At 42.1% G+C, this 15,311-nt stretch overlaps 1 protein-coding gene across 1 annotated transcript in view; it reads left to right on the top strand.

Moving 5' to 3' along the window:
- The window catches only part of PTPDC1 (protein tyrosine phosphatase domain containing 1), a 94,331-nt gene that overhangs the window by 67,543 nt on the left and 11,477 nt on the right, over window positions 1–15,311 (top strand). The window contains exons 7-10 of the mRNA XM_085851098.1: window positions 7,063–7,181; window positions 8,682–8,819; window positions 10,654–10,921; window positions 13,646–13,732. Coding sequence (XP_085707224.1) covers window positions 7,063–7,181; window positions 8,682–8,819; window positions 10,654–10,921; window positions 13,646–13,732 — 612 coding nt within the window. The remainder of the gene's footprint in view (window positions 1–7,062; window positions 7,182–8,681; window positions 8,820–10,653; window positions 10,922–13,645; window positions 13,733–15,311) is intronic.

The raw sequence follows: 15,311 nt of genomic DNA, 5'->3' as shown, positions 1-15,311 counted from the left end.
ACAAACAAACAAACAAACACACAAACAGAGGACGGAAGTCATCAATATACTTACGAAATCTTTAGATTTCGTAAGTAACAAACAGACAGGGGTGAAAACAGTAACCTCCGTCCATCTTCGATGGCGGAGGTCAACTCGAAGAGCACTCGGTAGAGCTGATAGCGCCGCCACGTAATGCCTGATCCACGAGAACATATCGGGCCCAAAACATTTTTGAAATATCATGTTATATATAGTTTTTGGCCCTATCTCTCAATGGTGAAGAATCACTTTGAAAATGAAATAATTCTCATATCCACAGCTTGTTTCGGATCTTCACCAAAATTGAATCAATTCGTCGTGGTCACACACCCAAGGTGTCTACCGAGTTTTGTCCGAATCCGTCAACAACCTTTCGAGATATCGTTTGGTCCTATCTCTCAATGGGGAAGAATCACTTTTTTAAATTCTAGTACAAAGATCCGGATCTTCACCAAATTTCATCTGAATCCATCACAACTTTTTGAGATATCCTGCACACAAACAGACAGACAAACAGACAGACAAACAGACAGACAAACAGACAGAAAGGGGTGAAAATAACCTCCTTCACCTTCGGTGGTGGAGGTAATAACTTCATCCGAAATATAATGGAATATGGGTGCCCAATCTGGGCTTGGTGCAACTGCTTCCCACCTTGCTTTCCTCAAGGTGATCAAGTCCTTGGCGCTCCATGTTGTTGGTGTATCACAGCATGAGGCAAAATGCCAAAGTCTACTTCTTGCGCATGCAGGCGTGTTGGTGAGCTCTCAGTTTTAATTTCCTTACTTCTCACCTCTCTCTTCCTCCTCTTTCATCCCTCGATCCTCCCTCCCATTCAGATCTGAGGTCACATACATTCTTCGAGAAATCCACACCTGGTTAACCCACCTCCTCCTACCCTTCAACCCTAAGCTGAATGCTCCCTTGGTTTTCTGGTCTGTGGAACCGACTCCCTGTGTCTGTTGTCTCGTGTCCCTCTCTCCAGTCTATCGGGAGTATGCAGCCCATGGTAAACTCGTTTTTATCTCCCATACCCACTCCGGTTTTATTATACTCTCACTAACCTCCTCCTCTCCCATCCCACCCCATACCTTTCTGCCTCTCATCCACTCATGTATGATAATGTTCTCCTTTCATCCTCTGTCAGTCTGCAAACCTTCGACCCTACATTGTTTACATATATCAAGAGCCGAGATTTGTGTGTACAAATAAATAATAAAAGTAAAATCAAGCAATAAAATCACTTTCTTCGATAACACCTTTCATTGAGGAACAAAATATCAGGGTTCAGGAACAAATAGAGTGCAAGAACATTTGAGAGTAAAATTTTACAAAACAACAATTAAAGATAAGATTTTTAAGAAAAGGATTTACCAAAAAACAACTGTATGAAGATGGGATTTGAATATCGATTGAAAAACTATCGTTGAGGTGGCTGTTCGGGTCTTAAAAGGCAACAAAACCGAAGCATTAGGAGCATATCAACAGAAGAAAAAATAAATAAAAGGACAACACCTGGGATTCACGACTGGGTGGATTATCTTTGAATGGCGAACACCAAAGAAATGTGCCAATCAGTCATTGCCTGGGATTCATATGGACGATGTCACCTCAATGGGCTGGCAGGATGACCTAGAGGTGAGCACGCTCACCTCTTAGCCAGATTCTGGGTTTAAATCTCAGCTTCGCCTCAAACTGTCATCCTGGTGTCTCACAGGTATGGCGAGGCATTAATGTGTCTATTCCATATATCACACGAAGGTGCCGTCCATCAGATGAACATTAAACTGGGAGTCCTGTCTACCGGTATTAGATGGCGCGCATTGAATATCCCAGTGGTCCTTCACAAAGCGTAGACGAGCTATCGCCGGCACCCTGAACAAATTTCAAAATCCTCTGCTGACCTACAGAGGGTGTTGCATCAGCGACACATTCGCACCATTAGCTGGTATTACTCATAGCCTTGTGCTGGATAATTTAAATTTCTGGATAACAAAACTCAAGGTTGAATTAAAGCTTACAGAAGAACAAGTTTCCAACTCAGATAGTCTTCCACAAAGTGGTGGCCATTCAACAAATCATGTATGAGCATTTCGGTTTGGTTGAGCTCTTTTTTTGCTAATACAGTGAAGATAATATTGCACACTCTCAGCTTCCCCCTCCCCCCACCATCCCCTCTACAAGCTACTTTCCACATTTCTACACCCTGTCAACAGCACACCTCCTTCCCCATCCCTAATTGTGTCGACCTCAAACATCCGAGGCCTCTGTTCAAAGCTTACCGATCTCTCAATGCAGGCCACCGTAGATAAACCGGACATCATCAGTTTAACAGAATACTTCCTCCCACCAGACATCCCTGACTCCCGAGTGTCTCTCCCTGGCTCTTGTCTCGTCTGATGTGATAGGCTTCAACCATACCCCTGTGGCGGAGTTGCACTTCACATCAGGAACTCAATTTCTCACTGCCTGTGTACTGACCTTACATCTCCCAACCCTCACAAGGACCTTTGGCTGCGACTTCCCCTCTGCTTCCATCTCCTTTTACCGATACCACCGAAGGTGGACGCAGGTTATGTTTTCACCCGTGTATGTCTGCCTGCCTGTCTGTTTTTTTCTGTGAGCAGGAAAGCTCAAATAGTTGTGGAAGGATTCAGACGAAATTTTGTGGACGGGTTTGGTGTGTGACAAGGACAAATCGATTAGATTTTGGTGAAGATCCGGATCCCGATCCGAATACAATATTTTTTTAAGTGGTTCTTCACCAATGAGAGATAGGGCCCAGAACGATATATAGCACGATATTTCAAAGGGTTATGCACGGATTCAGACAACACTTAGTGGACAGGTTGGGTGTGTGACGAGGAAGGATCGATTCAATTTTGGTGAAGATCCGACTTCAGATCCAGACACGAGAATTTTTTTAATTTCCTTCGTGATTCTGCACCACTGAGAGATAAGGCCAAAAACGATATATAGCATATTTCGAAAAGTTGTGGTCATTAATTAGTATGTATTTATTTAAATGCTTCCTCATCCGGTCTGTAATTAATGTCTCCAACACCTTCCCCATAACTGAAGTCAAACCAACAGGTCTATAGTTTCCAAATTCTTCTCTGGATCCTTTCTTAAATAATGGTATTACATTTGCTACTCTCCAATCCTCCGGTACCTGCCCTGACTCCAATGAGTGATTGAAAATATCGGTTAATACTTTGCTTACCAGCTCAGCCACTTCTCTCAAAACTCTCGGGTGCATATTGTTTTATTTGTAGGGGAGGGGGGTAGATATCACCATAGAGCAGATAGGAATGTGTAGAGTAGCATAGTCTGTGTACAAGTAGATAGCTATCTTGATGTATATATAGGGAAACGTTAACTTAAGAATTGTCCTGTTTGCACGTGCGCCATACATGGGGTGATGCATGATAATAATTAATTAGGGATTATGGTAAGGAAATTGTGTGTAAAACCTCCACGTCAACCTCTACCTGGAGACGCCGGGAGACTCGGCACAAGAGCAAGGGGAGGAGCGTTTGACGTCTCCCAGGGGCGGAGCTATGGATCGCCTCGGAGGGGTGGAGTGTTGCCCCGAGAAAAGAGGGTGAAGCTAATTGGGCAGTTGGTCAGAGTTGGAGATGACTGAGAACGTGGCAGTTGGTTTTGAGGAGAATGGAGAACGGGGTTGTTTTGAGGAGAAAGAGTGTGGAGTGTTCTGACGTGGTCATCTTGCCTGCCTGTTTCTGCCAGCTTCTGCCTGTTTTCTTCACCCTGTGCCCATTTTGCCGCATCACCCTAGTTTTCCTCTTCCCATCGTCTGTTTGTCTCCTCGTCGTCCTGCTCATCACCTGCTCAATCCCGCTGCCACTAGAGCTGAGTCCCCCAGTTTTTTGTTCCCTCTTCCTGTCAGTGACTGAATGTGGTGTGTGGTGCCCTAGTTCTTTATATTTATTTTATACACCTTGTAAATATATATTTATTAATTGCATCCCTTTCCTCCCAACCCGCCATCGTCTCCTTGTACTTCCACCATCCCCTGGTTGTTTGGGTTACGGGAAATAAACCCGTTGGCTTTAAAATATTTTGGAGTTTCTCGTGTCTCTTCATGCCCTGTGCACGCGCTGTCTGCCATCAATTTGGGACGTCATCTGAGGGAGTAAACCACCAGTTTGGCTCATCCGACCAGTGTCAGTGTTAACTGACCTGGACCACGACAACATTATCTGTCCCTGAGAAAGAGCCTTTTCTTCTCTTAGATTTCCTTGCTGTTCCTTTACTTCCTCCACTCTAACCTGGATCTTCTGTAAAAGCCCTTCCTCACCTCATCGAGAGATACTCTCAGCTATTGGCAATTCTCCTGACTGTTCTTCTTTAAAAGTTGAAGCAAAATACCAGTTTAATAAGCCTGCTATCTCACTTTCATCACTAACCACTCTCCCGGTGCTATTCCCCAATGGACCCACACTGGTCCCTAACCTGTTCTTTTTCTCTGATATACTTAAAGAAAGCCTTGCTCTTATGTTGAATATTCTTAGCCATGTCCTTCTCAAACTCTCTTTTGGCTTGTCGAGTTATTTTCTTCACTTGCCTCTGTTTACTCCGATAGTGATATAAATCGAACTCCAGTCCTATTATTTTAAACCTAATAAGTACCTTCTGGATTCAATTTGTACCTGTTGCTGTGTTTGAGCCTGGGGAGTAACTGCTAAAAACTGTCTATTTGGGTTCTTCCTGACATCTTTGTTCTTTTTACTCTTCTTTCTAATTCTTTCACAAATCTCTTTATTCATTCTAATTCTTGCTTTTTATTCTCTTTTATCCCCTTTACTCTTTATTTCTCTCTTTCTTTATCGATCTCTCCAAAGAGAAGTGAATTCTTGCCAAAAAATTTTCTGTGGGGCTCACTTGGCTGCGTCTGCATGGGTTTGAGGGTTGTGGAGTAGCAGCTGAAACCCGAATCCTATTCAGGTTCCTCATGATGACTCAATATTTGCTCTTCACTTATTCGGGTTCATTCTAATAACTCCAATGCAGTATTAGGTTGTCCGTTTGATTCTGCTTCTCCTCAATAACATTCCTTATCTCACTACTCAACCACCCTGGCCTCGTTCTGCTTAAATTTTACACCTCATTGGAATGTACTTACTCTTTCTTAACAATCCTCCTGAGGAAGTGCAGTCACTTCAACTTTTGGGTCCTCACTATGAGCCATGATCTTTCTTCGGCAAACCACGCTTCAAAGTTGGCCTCCAAAACCAGCATCCTCCATCGTACAAGAACCGCATTTTAGTGAAATGACCAAAATCCAGAATCACTGCTCACGTCCATTCTTTCGTTCCTCTTTTTTCCCCCACCTGTGGGACCAACTTCCTCATTCTCTTCTTCACGCCAGGTCTTTAATACATCTGTTCACCGTCATCTCAGATCATCCCCAATCCAAAACCATGATCGTTTCTATCCCCGCTGACACTCCTCAAGCCCACCTCTTACCAAGTTTCCAATTTTTCCTTCCTGAGTGTTTGCAGACAGATGTATCCGTTGTTCACCCCCTGTATTCCTCCCTTGTCCTCATTCTTCCCAACATTCCTTCTTTCTCTGAGTCTCCCTCTATTTTGTCCCTCCTCCCTGCTGTTGGTATGTTTTTCCCTTCTCTTTATATTGTCCCTTTTGTTCTGTTACATCCTGATCCTTTGGAGTCTTAGCACCTCCAAGTTTCCATTTCGTTTACAAAAAAGCCACAGATAATGTGACAGCTGGGTCACTAATTCATAAACAGAGTTTTATATTTTTACTCTGATCCTTAAATGAACCAAAGAAAATCTTCATGGTTTGGCACTGCTATACGACTGCCTTTTCCGCTGTACATGAAAAACAGAGAGAAATGACTCACCTTGAACAGCTTTCAGTTCAAACAAACATACATGCTGTGACAGTTGCCTTTTGTGCCTGAACATGCCTCCATGGTTGACTCTGGTATATGCTACACACACACACACACACACACACACACACACACACACACACACACACACACACACACACACACACACACACACACACACACACACACACACACACACACACACACCAAATTTGATTACCTTTGTATTGGATTTGGAGGTGTGGTTGGGGGAGAGGGGGGTGAGGGGGAGTGAGGGAAGTGGTTTATTTGTGTATTCCTTGAGGGCATGACAGCCTTCCTAGTTCCCTCCAGGCTGTTTTGACCCCCCCCCCGCCCCCAGAGTCACGTGACTGGATCCACATGCGGGCGAAACAACCCACAGAGCATTTGGAAGTTGAAGCATGAATTATCACATATACTACGTAGTTTTTCAATGATTAATAACGTAGGTACATCTCTCACCTGCCACTATCTTAAGCAATCAATAATTACTTGTAAAATCAACAAACAAGAGATGTGATTAAGATTATATAATTATTGTGAAGATAATTATGCACTCGCCAAAAACAGTTTGTATACATTATTCTAATGGGGTATGTATGTATGCTTAAACATTGTGAGCATATGAACCGTGCTTCCCCATTGTCTTGGGTCGCTCACCGACATTTATTTATATTTTCATTTACGGATGTTTTTTGACGGCTCTGAGATTTTTCTTGGTGTATCGGCTTTGATGTCCATCGGTATGTAAAATTACCATGCTCCCCCATTGTCTCGGGTCGCTCACCTTTATTTATTTTTTTCATTTATTTATATTTTCATTTACGGATGTTTTATGATGGTTCTGTGATTTTTCCTGGTGTATTGGCTTCGATGTCCATCGGCAAGCAAAATTTCAGCTTTCTACGTCAACCAGAAGGTACCGATCTCCAATATCAGTGAATCAGTTGTTCAAATGAGCCTTATATTTCGATATCTTTGACAGGGTGTCCAGTTGTATGAGATGGAATATGGCTAACCATTTTGCTCCATATGTTTTGACTTTGGGCAAGTTGTGTGATTGGTTCTAATTTTTTTTGATCATGGTATTGATCTTGGTATTTTTTGCTAATTGGTATTGATCATGGGCTGTTATCCAGGAATAACATCAAGACGGTGATCAATTTACAGCAAAGGGGTGAACACAGCAGCTGTGGTTTTCCGTTGAAGCCTGAGAGTGGCTTCACCTACTTACCTCGTGCATTTATGGACAATGGCAGTAAGAATCTCAGCTTTTATACTCTTCTGTAAATTGGCCACTTTCCTGGTCGCCCGGATATTCTAATTGATTCTTTCTATCGCATAATCCTATAAACTGTCTTTTCTGCCCATTTTGATACCTTCAACCTCTTTATTTGTGTACTTGTACTCCATTTCTACCTGCAAGTCATGCTATGATGGAGCTCTTACACGGAAATGAGCATTCAGGGCCTTAACATTTGGCACTGTTGCAATTACACAAATTCCTTTCTCTTGTCCTCTCTTCTTCCTGTCTAACCATGTAATATTGTCTCTATTATCCAAGTCATGGTGCACATGACTTCATGCCCTTTAACGTGAAACGTAAATCTCATATTGGTGTGGATTACCATGATTGGAGCATAGACATTGCAAGGTTGGGCAACCTGATTTCTTTTTTCAATGATTAACAAACACCTACATGAATGCACATGATGCACCCACGATTGTGAATGCTGAAAATTAGCTTGGTAACAGAAGGTGATGACTTCCGGAGTGAGTTGTGATAATTGATGCTCCGAGCAAGGCGAACACCAGGACAACACTTCATTGTAGAGGCCTTTTCTCCTTTTAACATGGCACAGAATACGGGACTTTCAAAATGACAGAATCTGACCCCAGAATGTTTGGCGTACATGCGAGAAACCCCTGGAAAGAGATACTGTATCTTCAGGGCATGAACTGCTAAAGTGCATGTGCGACAGGGTTTATCAACTAAAATGGCTCACAAAGCTTCTAAAAGAAGCCGAAAATACTTGCGAAACTATCTGAGAGAAAGCTGGGTAGTACCTCTGTACAATGACAGAATTTGAGGGAGACAGTGTCTGGTTTGGATGTTTTTGAGCACCGATAGGAAGGTCATATCTGGGGCTTGTGAATGCACAAAGTAAGTTTAAAATCAAATTTTAAAATGATGATATTTACTATTGATCATGTTGGGAGGTTTGGGGGGCGGGGGTGGGAACTGTGAGGGCTACTATAAATACACTAGACTTTTTGGTTTCGGGGCCAAAAAACTTGTACTAGATTTTTATATCTTTTGCGAAAATGAAAGTGTGTGTGTGTGTGTGTGGGTGTGTGTGTGTGTGTGTGTGTGTGTGTGTGTGTGTGTGTGTGTGTGTGTGTGTGTGTTTTTTAGTGTGTGTGTGGTTTTTTTATTTATTTATTTATTTACTGTCACTGCTCGCTTGTATTACCAGGAAATGGTACAAACTCGATACCTCTCATCCGCAGATATTTCTTGTATTTCCTCTATTTCCGTGAGTCCAATTTGCATTCATGAAGAGAACAATTATGGTAAACCATTTTGAAATTGCCACTCTTTCATCATTTTGAAAGTCACATATTCTTCAAGACAAAAATAAAAAATACCAAACAAAGTGAGGTCAGCTTATCTTTCAAGTAAGAATATACAATTAATCTCATGATGTGGCTGTTTATAAACCTGTATATTTATTTGTTTATTTTTTTACCTTGCCAGTATTTTTCTACAATTTCTGCTGGAAAGACTATGGTGTGGTTTCCCTCACTGCCATCTTGGATATGGTGAAGGTGTTGACATTTGCCTTGCAGGAGGGAAAGGTTGCCATTCACTGCCATGCTGGTCTGGGCCGCACCGGTAAGATAAGATACCTGTTCGTCTGAGTGAGACTGTCAGTGGAAGACTAGAAGTGAACTGATGGCATGGAAATACTCATTCCAGATCACTCCTTGGTCATTATACCTTATAATTGTATTGATTTTCCGATCATGAATTTCCTTTGCTCTCCTATCATGCATTTTCTTTCCCACCACGGTTTTACATCCTCATGGATGATCTCTAAGTCTTACTCACATTGTCGTTGTTCATCTTCTTCTTGTGGACTTTTTTGTTTCACAGCCTACAGTTTTCATCGAAACTTCCTGAGACTTGGCATATATATATGTAAAAATACCCTGCGCAGACATTAACCATCTCCGATTTTGAAAATTCCTCTGAGAAAAAAAAAGTTATGACGTCAAAATATCTCCGCTAATGGAAATCGCCTAAAAAATTATCTCCGAAACTAGGCAAGCTTTTTGAATTCTGTTTGCAGGAATCAAACAGGGCATTAGCAGAGATTAGTTACTGCACATATGATACATCACTATGACGTCATATCAATTTTTATGACGTCATTCCTATTTTTTGTTTCACAATCCAGAGTTTTCATCGGATCTTCGTGAAACTTGCATGTATATGCAGAAAGCCCACGCACAGGCAGGAACCATCTCCGATTTTGGAAATTCTTCCTAGAAAAAAAGTTGACGTCATAATATCGCCGCTAATGGAAATCACCTATATCATTATCTCCGAAACTAGGCAAGCTGTTTGAATTTTGTTTGCGGGAATCAAGCCGGGCATTAGCACAGACAATTTATCGCAAACCTGATACATCACAATGACATCATATTCATTTTTATGATGTCATCATTAAGAGGACGAGGATCTTAGCTCATTTGAGCTTGTTTTTTTGTTAGTGCTGCAGTGTAACTTTTTTATGTGTACTGTCATCATTGTTATCAATGCATGTCCTGATCTCCATCAGGCATTAGTTATATCAAGTAAACTAGAATTTTCCATGAAACCATCTTAAGAGAAGCAATATACCTTTTACAGTACTAATATTGTTTTATGAACATAATTAGCGTGGATCGGCTCGCTGCGCTCGCCTCTCCACACGTCGTTGCAGAGATTGACGTCACAGATTTGCTGTGTTGACATGATTTACACCAATCATTATACAAACATTTATTTTCTACAAATGTATTTGTAATATTGGTGATATTACATTTTTTAAAATTTATTTGTGATATAAAAAGGTCCAAATGGTCTTAATGATGAAGGGTCGAAGCTGTCTAATCTGTCTGAAGGGTGTAAGTGGTCTAAATGGTGTTAAGGTCGAAGGGGTCGAAAAGGGTCTACGGGAACTTTTGGGTCCTTTGGATCTTTTTGGTCCTCTGGGTCTTTTGAGTCGTCAGGGTCTTATGGGTCTTTAGGGGGTATGAAGGGTCTTGGGGAATTAACGTTCAAACAGAACGTGATTACTAGGCATATAGTCTTCACGGACTGACAGACGGCTTCACCACTTCACAAGTTTACCACCTCACTACCTCACTGACTCACCCTGCTTTTGTTTTTATATATACAGTATATGTATGTATGTGTGTGTATATATATATATATATATATATATATATATATATATATATATATATATATATATATATATATATATATATATATATATATATATATATATATATATATATATATATATATATATATATATATATATATATATAATGATTGCATTGCATTTTTGATCATCTTGCAACATTCAAAAACTTTCAAACCTATGAAAAAAAAAATTAAGATTTCAGCAAAATGATGAACAGCTTTGATTTGCATTCCATTCCATCCACCGTTGCAGGAGTGCTGATATCATGCTACCTGGTGTATTCTGCTCGAATCTCAGCTGATCAGGCCGTGCTCGCTGTACGTAGACGCCGCCCCAATGCTGTGCAGACACGTGAACAGCTGTTGTGTGTACAAAACTTTGCGCAGTTCCTCTGGCCGCTGCGTCCTGTGTTCCCTGGTGTTCCAGGGCTTCCTAGAGACAACGAGGGCAAGCCCAGAGCATCAAATCAACCTTTCAACCTTCCACAGTTCCTTCAGCACCAGCAGCATCTCCTCCATGGGTATGTTTGTGTTGTGCATATTGTTTCCTGGTTTTTACCTGGTATTATAGAAGGTAAGCGCTGGCAGGATGTCCTAGAGCTAGGCACGCACACTCGCCTCTAAGCTGTCTGGCTTAGGTTTGAATCTCGAACCAGCTATAGCCTGTCATCCTGGTGTTTCACAGGCAAAGTCATTCATCATTGAGTGTGCCGTCCATCGGATGGATGTTAAACTGGACGTTAAAGATCCCACGGTGTCCTGAGCGAAGAGTAGGTGAGCTATCGCCGGTACCATGAACTCTGCCCTGACTACTGCTGGGAAAGCAATGGCAAACCTTCCAGGATAACACTTGCCAATAAATTGCTTCGGCAGCACCGATCCTCTGTAACAGAGTATGGTACATCAGAATCAAAAGAGAAGGAAAGGTGTCTTCTTACTTTTAGTGTTAAAATGGACATTTCGGAGACACAGTTGGATACAAAATTTGAAGGCAAAGCAAAAATGTGCAATTCATCATTTGTCACATTCACATTATCCTGTTACTGCAGAAACCAAAAATGATCCTCTTCTCAACCGTTCATGTGTTTCAATGAGATGAGTCGTTGAGATGTAAACTGGGCTTTCACCATGATGCACATTTTGAGAGAAAATAAAATGTTTCAAACATGGAAGTTCTCATTTCGAATCCCCTCAAGCTGCCACTGATCAGTATCTGCCTCGAACTGTGCACTAAACTCAAGACTTCTGGTGACGATCGAAATCGTGCGAAGAGAATGCAAATTCGGACTGATGTACAAATGTTATACTTCTTCATAGTTTGCCCCATCCATCCATTGGGACTATACTCTGTGCAGAGCGTTGGTGCTGCTTTAGCAGTCTCCTTGGCTATTGGGCACAATCCTGGATGGGTCACCACTCTGACACAGTATACCAGCAAGCTGGCACTCATTTGCCCCGCAACTATGAAATCTCAGATTCATGATGTGCAGGGTTTTGAATTATTAGTGAATCGTTCCGAGTGTGCAGAATGTCTCCACAGTTACACGAAGAGATGACCACAAACCATTGGCAAAAATTCCCTTTTTTGTATACATAGTCAAGGTTCATGGGAGAGCTAGTATACTGAACGGATCAGGATGTAACAGGCAAAAACAGGATGCAAAACATGCAAAAGGAACAGCAGAGAGGGGGGGGGGAAACACCAACAGCAGAGTTGAAGGCCAAGATAGAGGGAGACTTGGCTAAGCAATGGGAGTGGGGAGGAATTGGGGGGGGGGGCAGGAGAGCATGCATGGGGTGGACAAGGTGGATACAGAAGGAAACTTCAAGGAGGAAAGACTGGAAATTTGGAAGGAGGAGGTATTTGGGTGGGGTTAACAAGGGTCGAAAACATCATCATTTTGGATTTTGGATTTTGGAGCATTGTTACTCCATTACCCAGGATAAATTTGCTCGTGTCTTGCATTTCCATTTAGAAGTGGACCCTGATGGATTTTTCATCGTAAGAAATGTGGTCTTGGTTTGCATAAAGGAATACAACCAGACTCTGTGGGGTTATGGCTCGAAGGTCCGCTCTGAATCTGGGAGGACTATTGAAATGGTAAGAGCTGCTTCCTTGATTGATGGTCAGCATTCATAAAGGATAGTGCATGGACCGAACAACCATATGTTGACAACCATTGCACAGGCTTTGATTGTCCTAATGGCCTCCTCCTGCATTGAAAGTCCTTGGAAGGGAATTCATATTATAATACTTTGGCTTTGTAAGCTCATTTTGATGTCAGCACCTTGCCATGTATATACATAGCTACAGAGGTAGTGTGTCGTACCTTTTTTTTTTTTTTTGTATACCTTGGTCGAGGCTCGTATGAGAGCTAACACACAACTCACAGCAAGGAGGCATGAGACAAGAGGGGTGGGAGTGGAAGGGACAAAACAGTGGGGAACAGACACATGAGGTGAACTGTGGAAGGGAGAGGGATGGAGATGGGACGGGGAACATGGCGAAGAGAAGATGGACATTATAGGGACTTTCAGGAAGGAAAGCAGGGGAATTGAAGGAAGTGGGCTTGGGTGGATTATCGGGGGTAGAAAAGATCGAGGATTTGGATGGGGGAAGATAAGAGGTGGTGGTGAACAGCTGTTTTGAAAGCCTGGAGGGAAAAATGGGAAAGAATAGAGTGAGGAAGTTTATTCCAAAGGCGGGAAAAAAGAGGAATGAAAGAGTGAAGATGAGCAGTGATTCGTGATTTTGGTAGTTTTACCAGAAGGGAGTTGTTGGCGGACCTTGAGCGCCCTGTGGAAATGTGGTGGGGACAAATCGCAGAGAGAGCAGGGGGGGCATGGCTGGAGAGGAGTCGGTAGAAGACAGAAAGACCACCGACCAACCTACGGTGATTGAGTGAGAGGCCCAAAGACTCAGCTTCATTGTGGGAGATGCCGATGATCTTAAATGCCCTGGTTTCGACAGGGTGAAGCCGAGAAAGGTGGGAGGCAGGAGCACCAGCCCAGAGGGGAGAACAGTACTCCATCAGGCTACGGACAAAAGCTTCGTAAGTGGTCAGGAGCTCAAGAGGGCCGAGGTACCTGATAGAAATAAGAATAACTAACACAGTAAATATGAAGTTTGGACAAAATATTGTTGCCCATTGAATCGATCAAAGTTAATGCAAATTATGCAGTTTTGTACATTTCCAACCTGATCCTCTAATCCTCTTGTTGATGTTGTCTGCGGCACGAACCAGGTATGAGGCACGGAAGCTGAAATTTCTCCCAAAGATCGTGCATGTTGTCTGCGGCTGTCTCCTGAAGGTGGCCGCACAGACATACGAGTAAGAGAAATGGCATAGTTTGGTAAAATAATTTCAAATACATTTTGGCCCAAATAATGTTGGTTATACCAGCCATTGTGGACGTCGGTTCTGTTTTTGGCGAATGGCAATTATTCATTCATTAATTCATTCCATGATAATATGATGGTCTTGTTCATTTTCAGGTTTCATTCACTGGCGTTTTGATTGCATTTATTGTTCAAAATCTTTCTAAACTTAAGGGGACGTGCTGTTTAGGTTGAATAAGCCTGGTGGTAGAACCACCTTGTGGAGTATGGTTGGATGATTTCCCAAACGAACATACACTTGGGCAGACTAGAAAGCTCAACCGCATAACGTTAATTTCGTTATGCATAACCGCATAACGTTCATCTCAACTTGGCGTTAATTTTTTTTATTATATTCTATCTGGGGTTCCCTTCCCAATATAAAAGGATCCATTCATAAACTATTTCAATTAGTCACAGACAGAGAGTCCGACAAGATGGCACAGAGGCCGGTGTACTTCCCTCATAGCTGTCCAATCTGGGTTTGATTGTCAACCCATTATAAACAGTCAGACTTGTGCTTTGCAAGAAGGGTATTACGTCAATGAATGAACCATCCCTTCGATGAATGTGAATATCTGGGCCTTGTCAATGCACAGGGTGAATTTAAAATGATATTTACAATTATTCATGTTTGAGGTGGGTGGGTAGGAGTGGGAGTTGTATTGGTTGAGAGGGCTGTTATCTAATACATAAAGCTCATTCTAACCACTTACTCACTCACTGACCGACTGATAATGTTCGGAACCTTCTCGGTGACGTAGCAAGCTAAAATTCCACGTGCTGATGGCCATCGAAGTCGATACCAGGGGGTGGAGGGGGGGTCACAGAACTGTCAGAAAGCATCCGTTAATGAAAATATAAATAAATGAAGAAAAAAAGATGGAAAAATCAAATGCAGGTGTGTGACCTGAGACAATGGGGAAGCACGATTCGTATGCTTACACTGTGTAAGCATACCCAGCATATATATTGTGCTTGATTCCAGGGTCACAACACTAATTATACTAGATTTTTGCATCTGTTGGTTAAAGGAGAAGTAAGTGTGTGTATGTATGTGTGTATGTATGTGTGTATGTGTGTGTGTATGTATGTATGTATGTGTGTATGTATATGTATGTATGTATGTGTGTGTGTGTGTGTGTGTGTGTGTGTGTGTGTCGGTGTGTGTGTGTGTGTGTGTGTGTGTGTGTGTGTGTGTGTGTGTGTGTGTGTGTGTGTGTGTGTGTGTGTGTGTGTGTGTGTGTGTGTGTGTGTGTGTGTGTGTGTGTCGGTGTGTGTGTGTCGGTGTGTCGCTTGCTTGTATGAAGAAGAAATGGGTCAAACTCGACACCTCTCATCCATGAATATTTCTTGTATTTCCAATATCTCCCTGAGACAGATTTGCATTTCGGAACAGAACAATTACGGTTAACTTTTCTGAAATTTCTACTCTTTCGTCTCAATGCTGAAAATTATGTTTCAAAGACTTTTCAAATTCCACATGTCACGCTGGTAATAACAGGTTAAAAGTGTCTGTCGAGTTGAACCAA

The sequence above is a fragment of the Eptatretus burgeri genome, chromosome 13, assembly GCF_056783735.1.
Source record: "Eptatretus burgeri isolate ZD-2024b chromosome 13, Ebu_testis_v1, whole genome shotgun sequence".
In the NCBI taxonomy this organism is placed as follows: Eukaryota; Metazoa; Chordata; class Myxini; order Myxiniformes; family Myxinidae; genus Eptatretus; species Eptatretus burgeri.
Note: the sequence above shows the minus strand (reverse complement) of the source record. Positions and strands in the feature narration are given on the sequence as shown.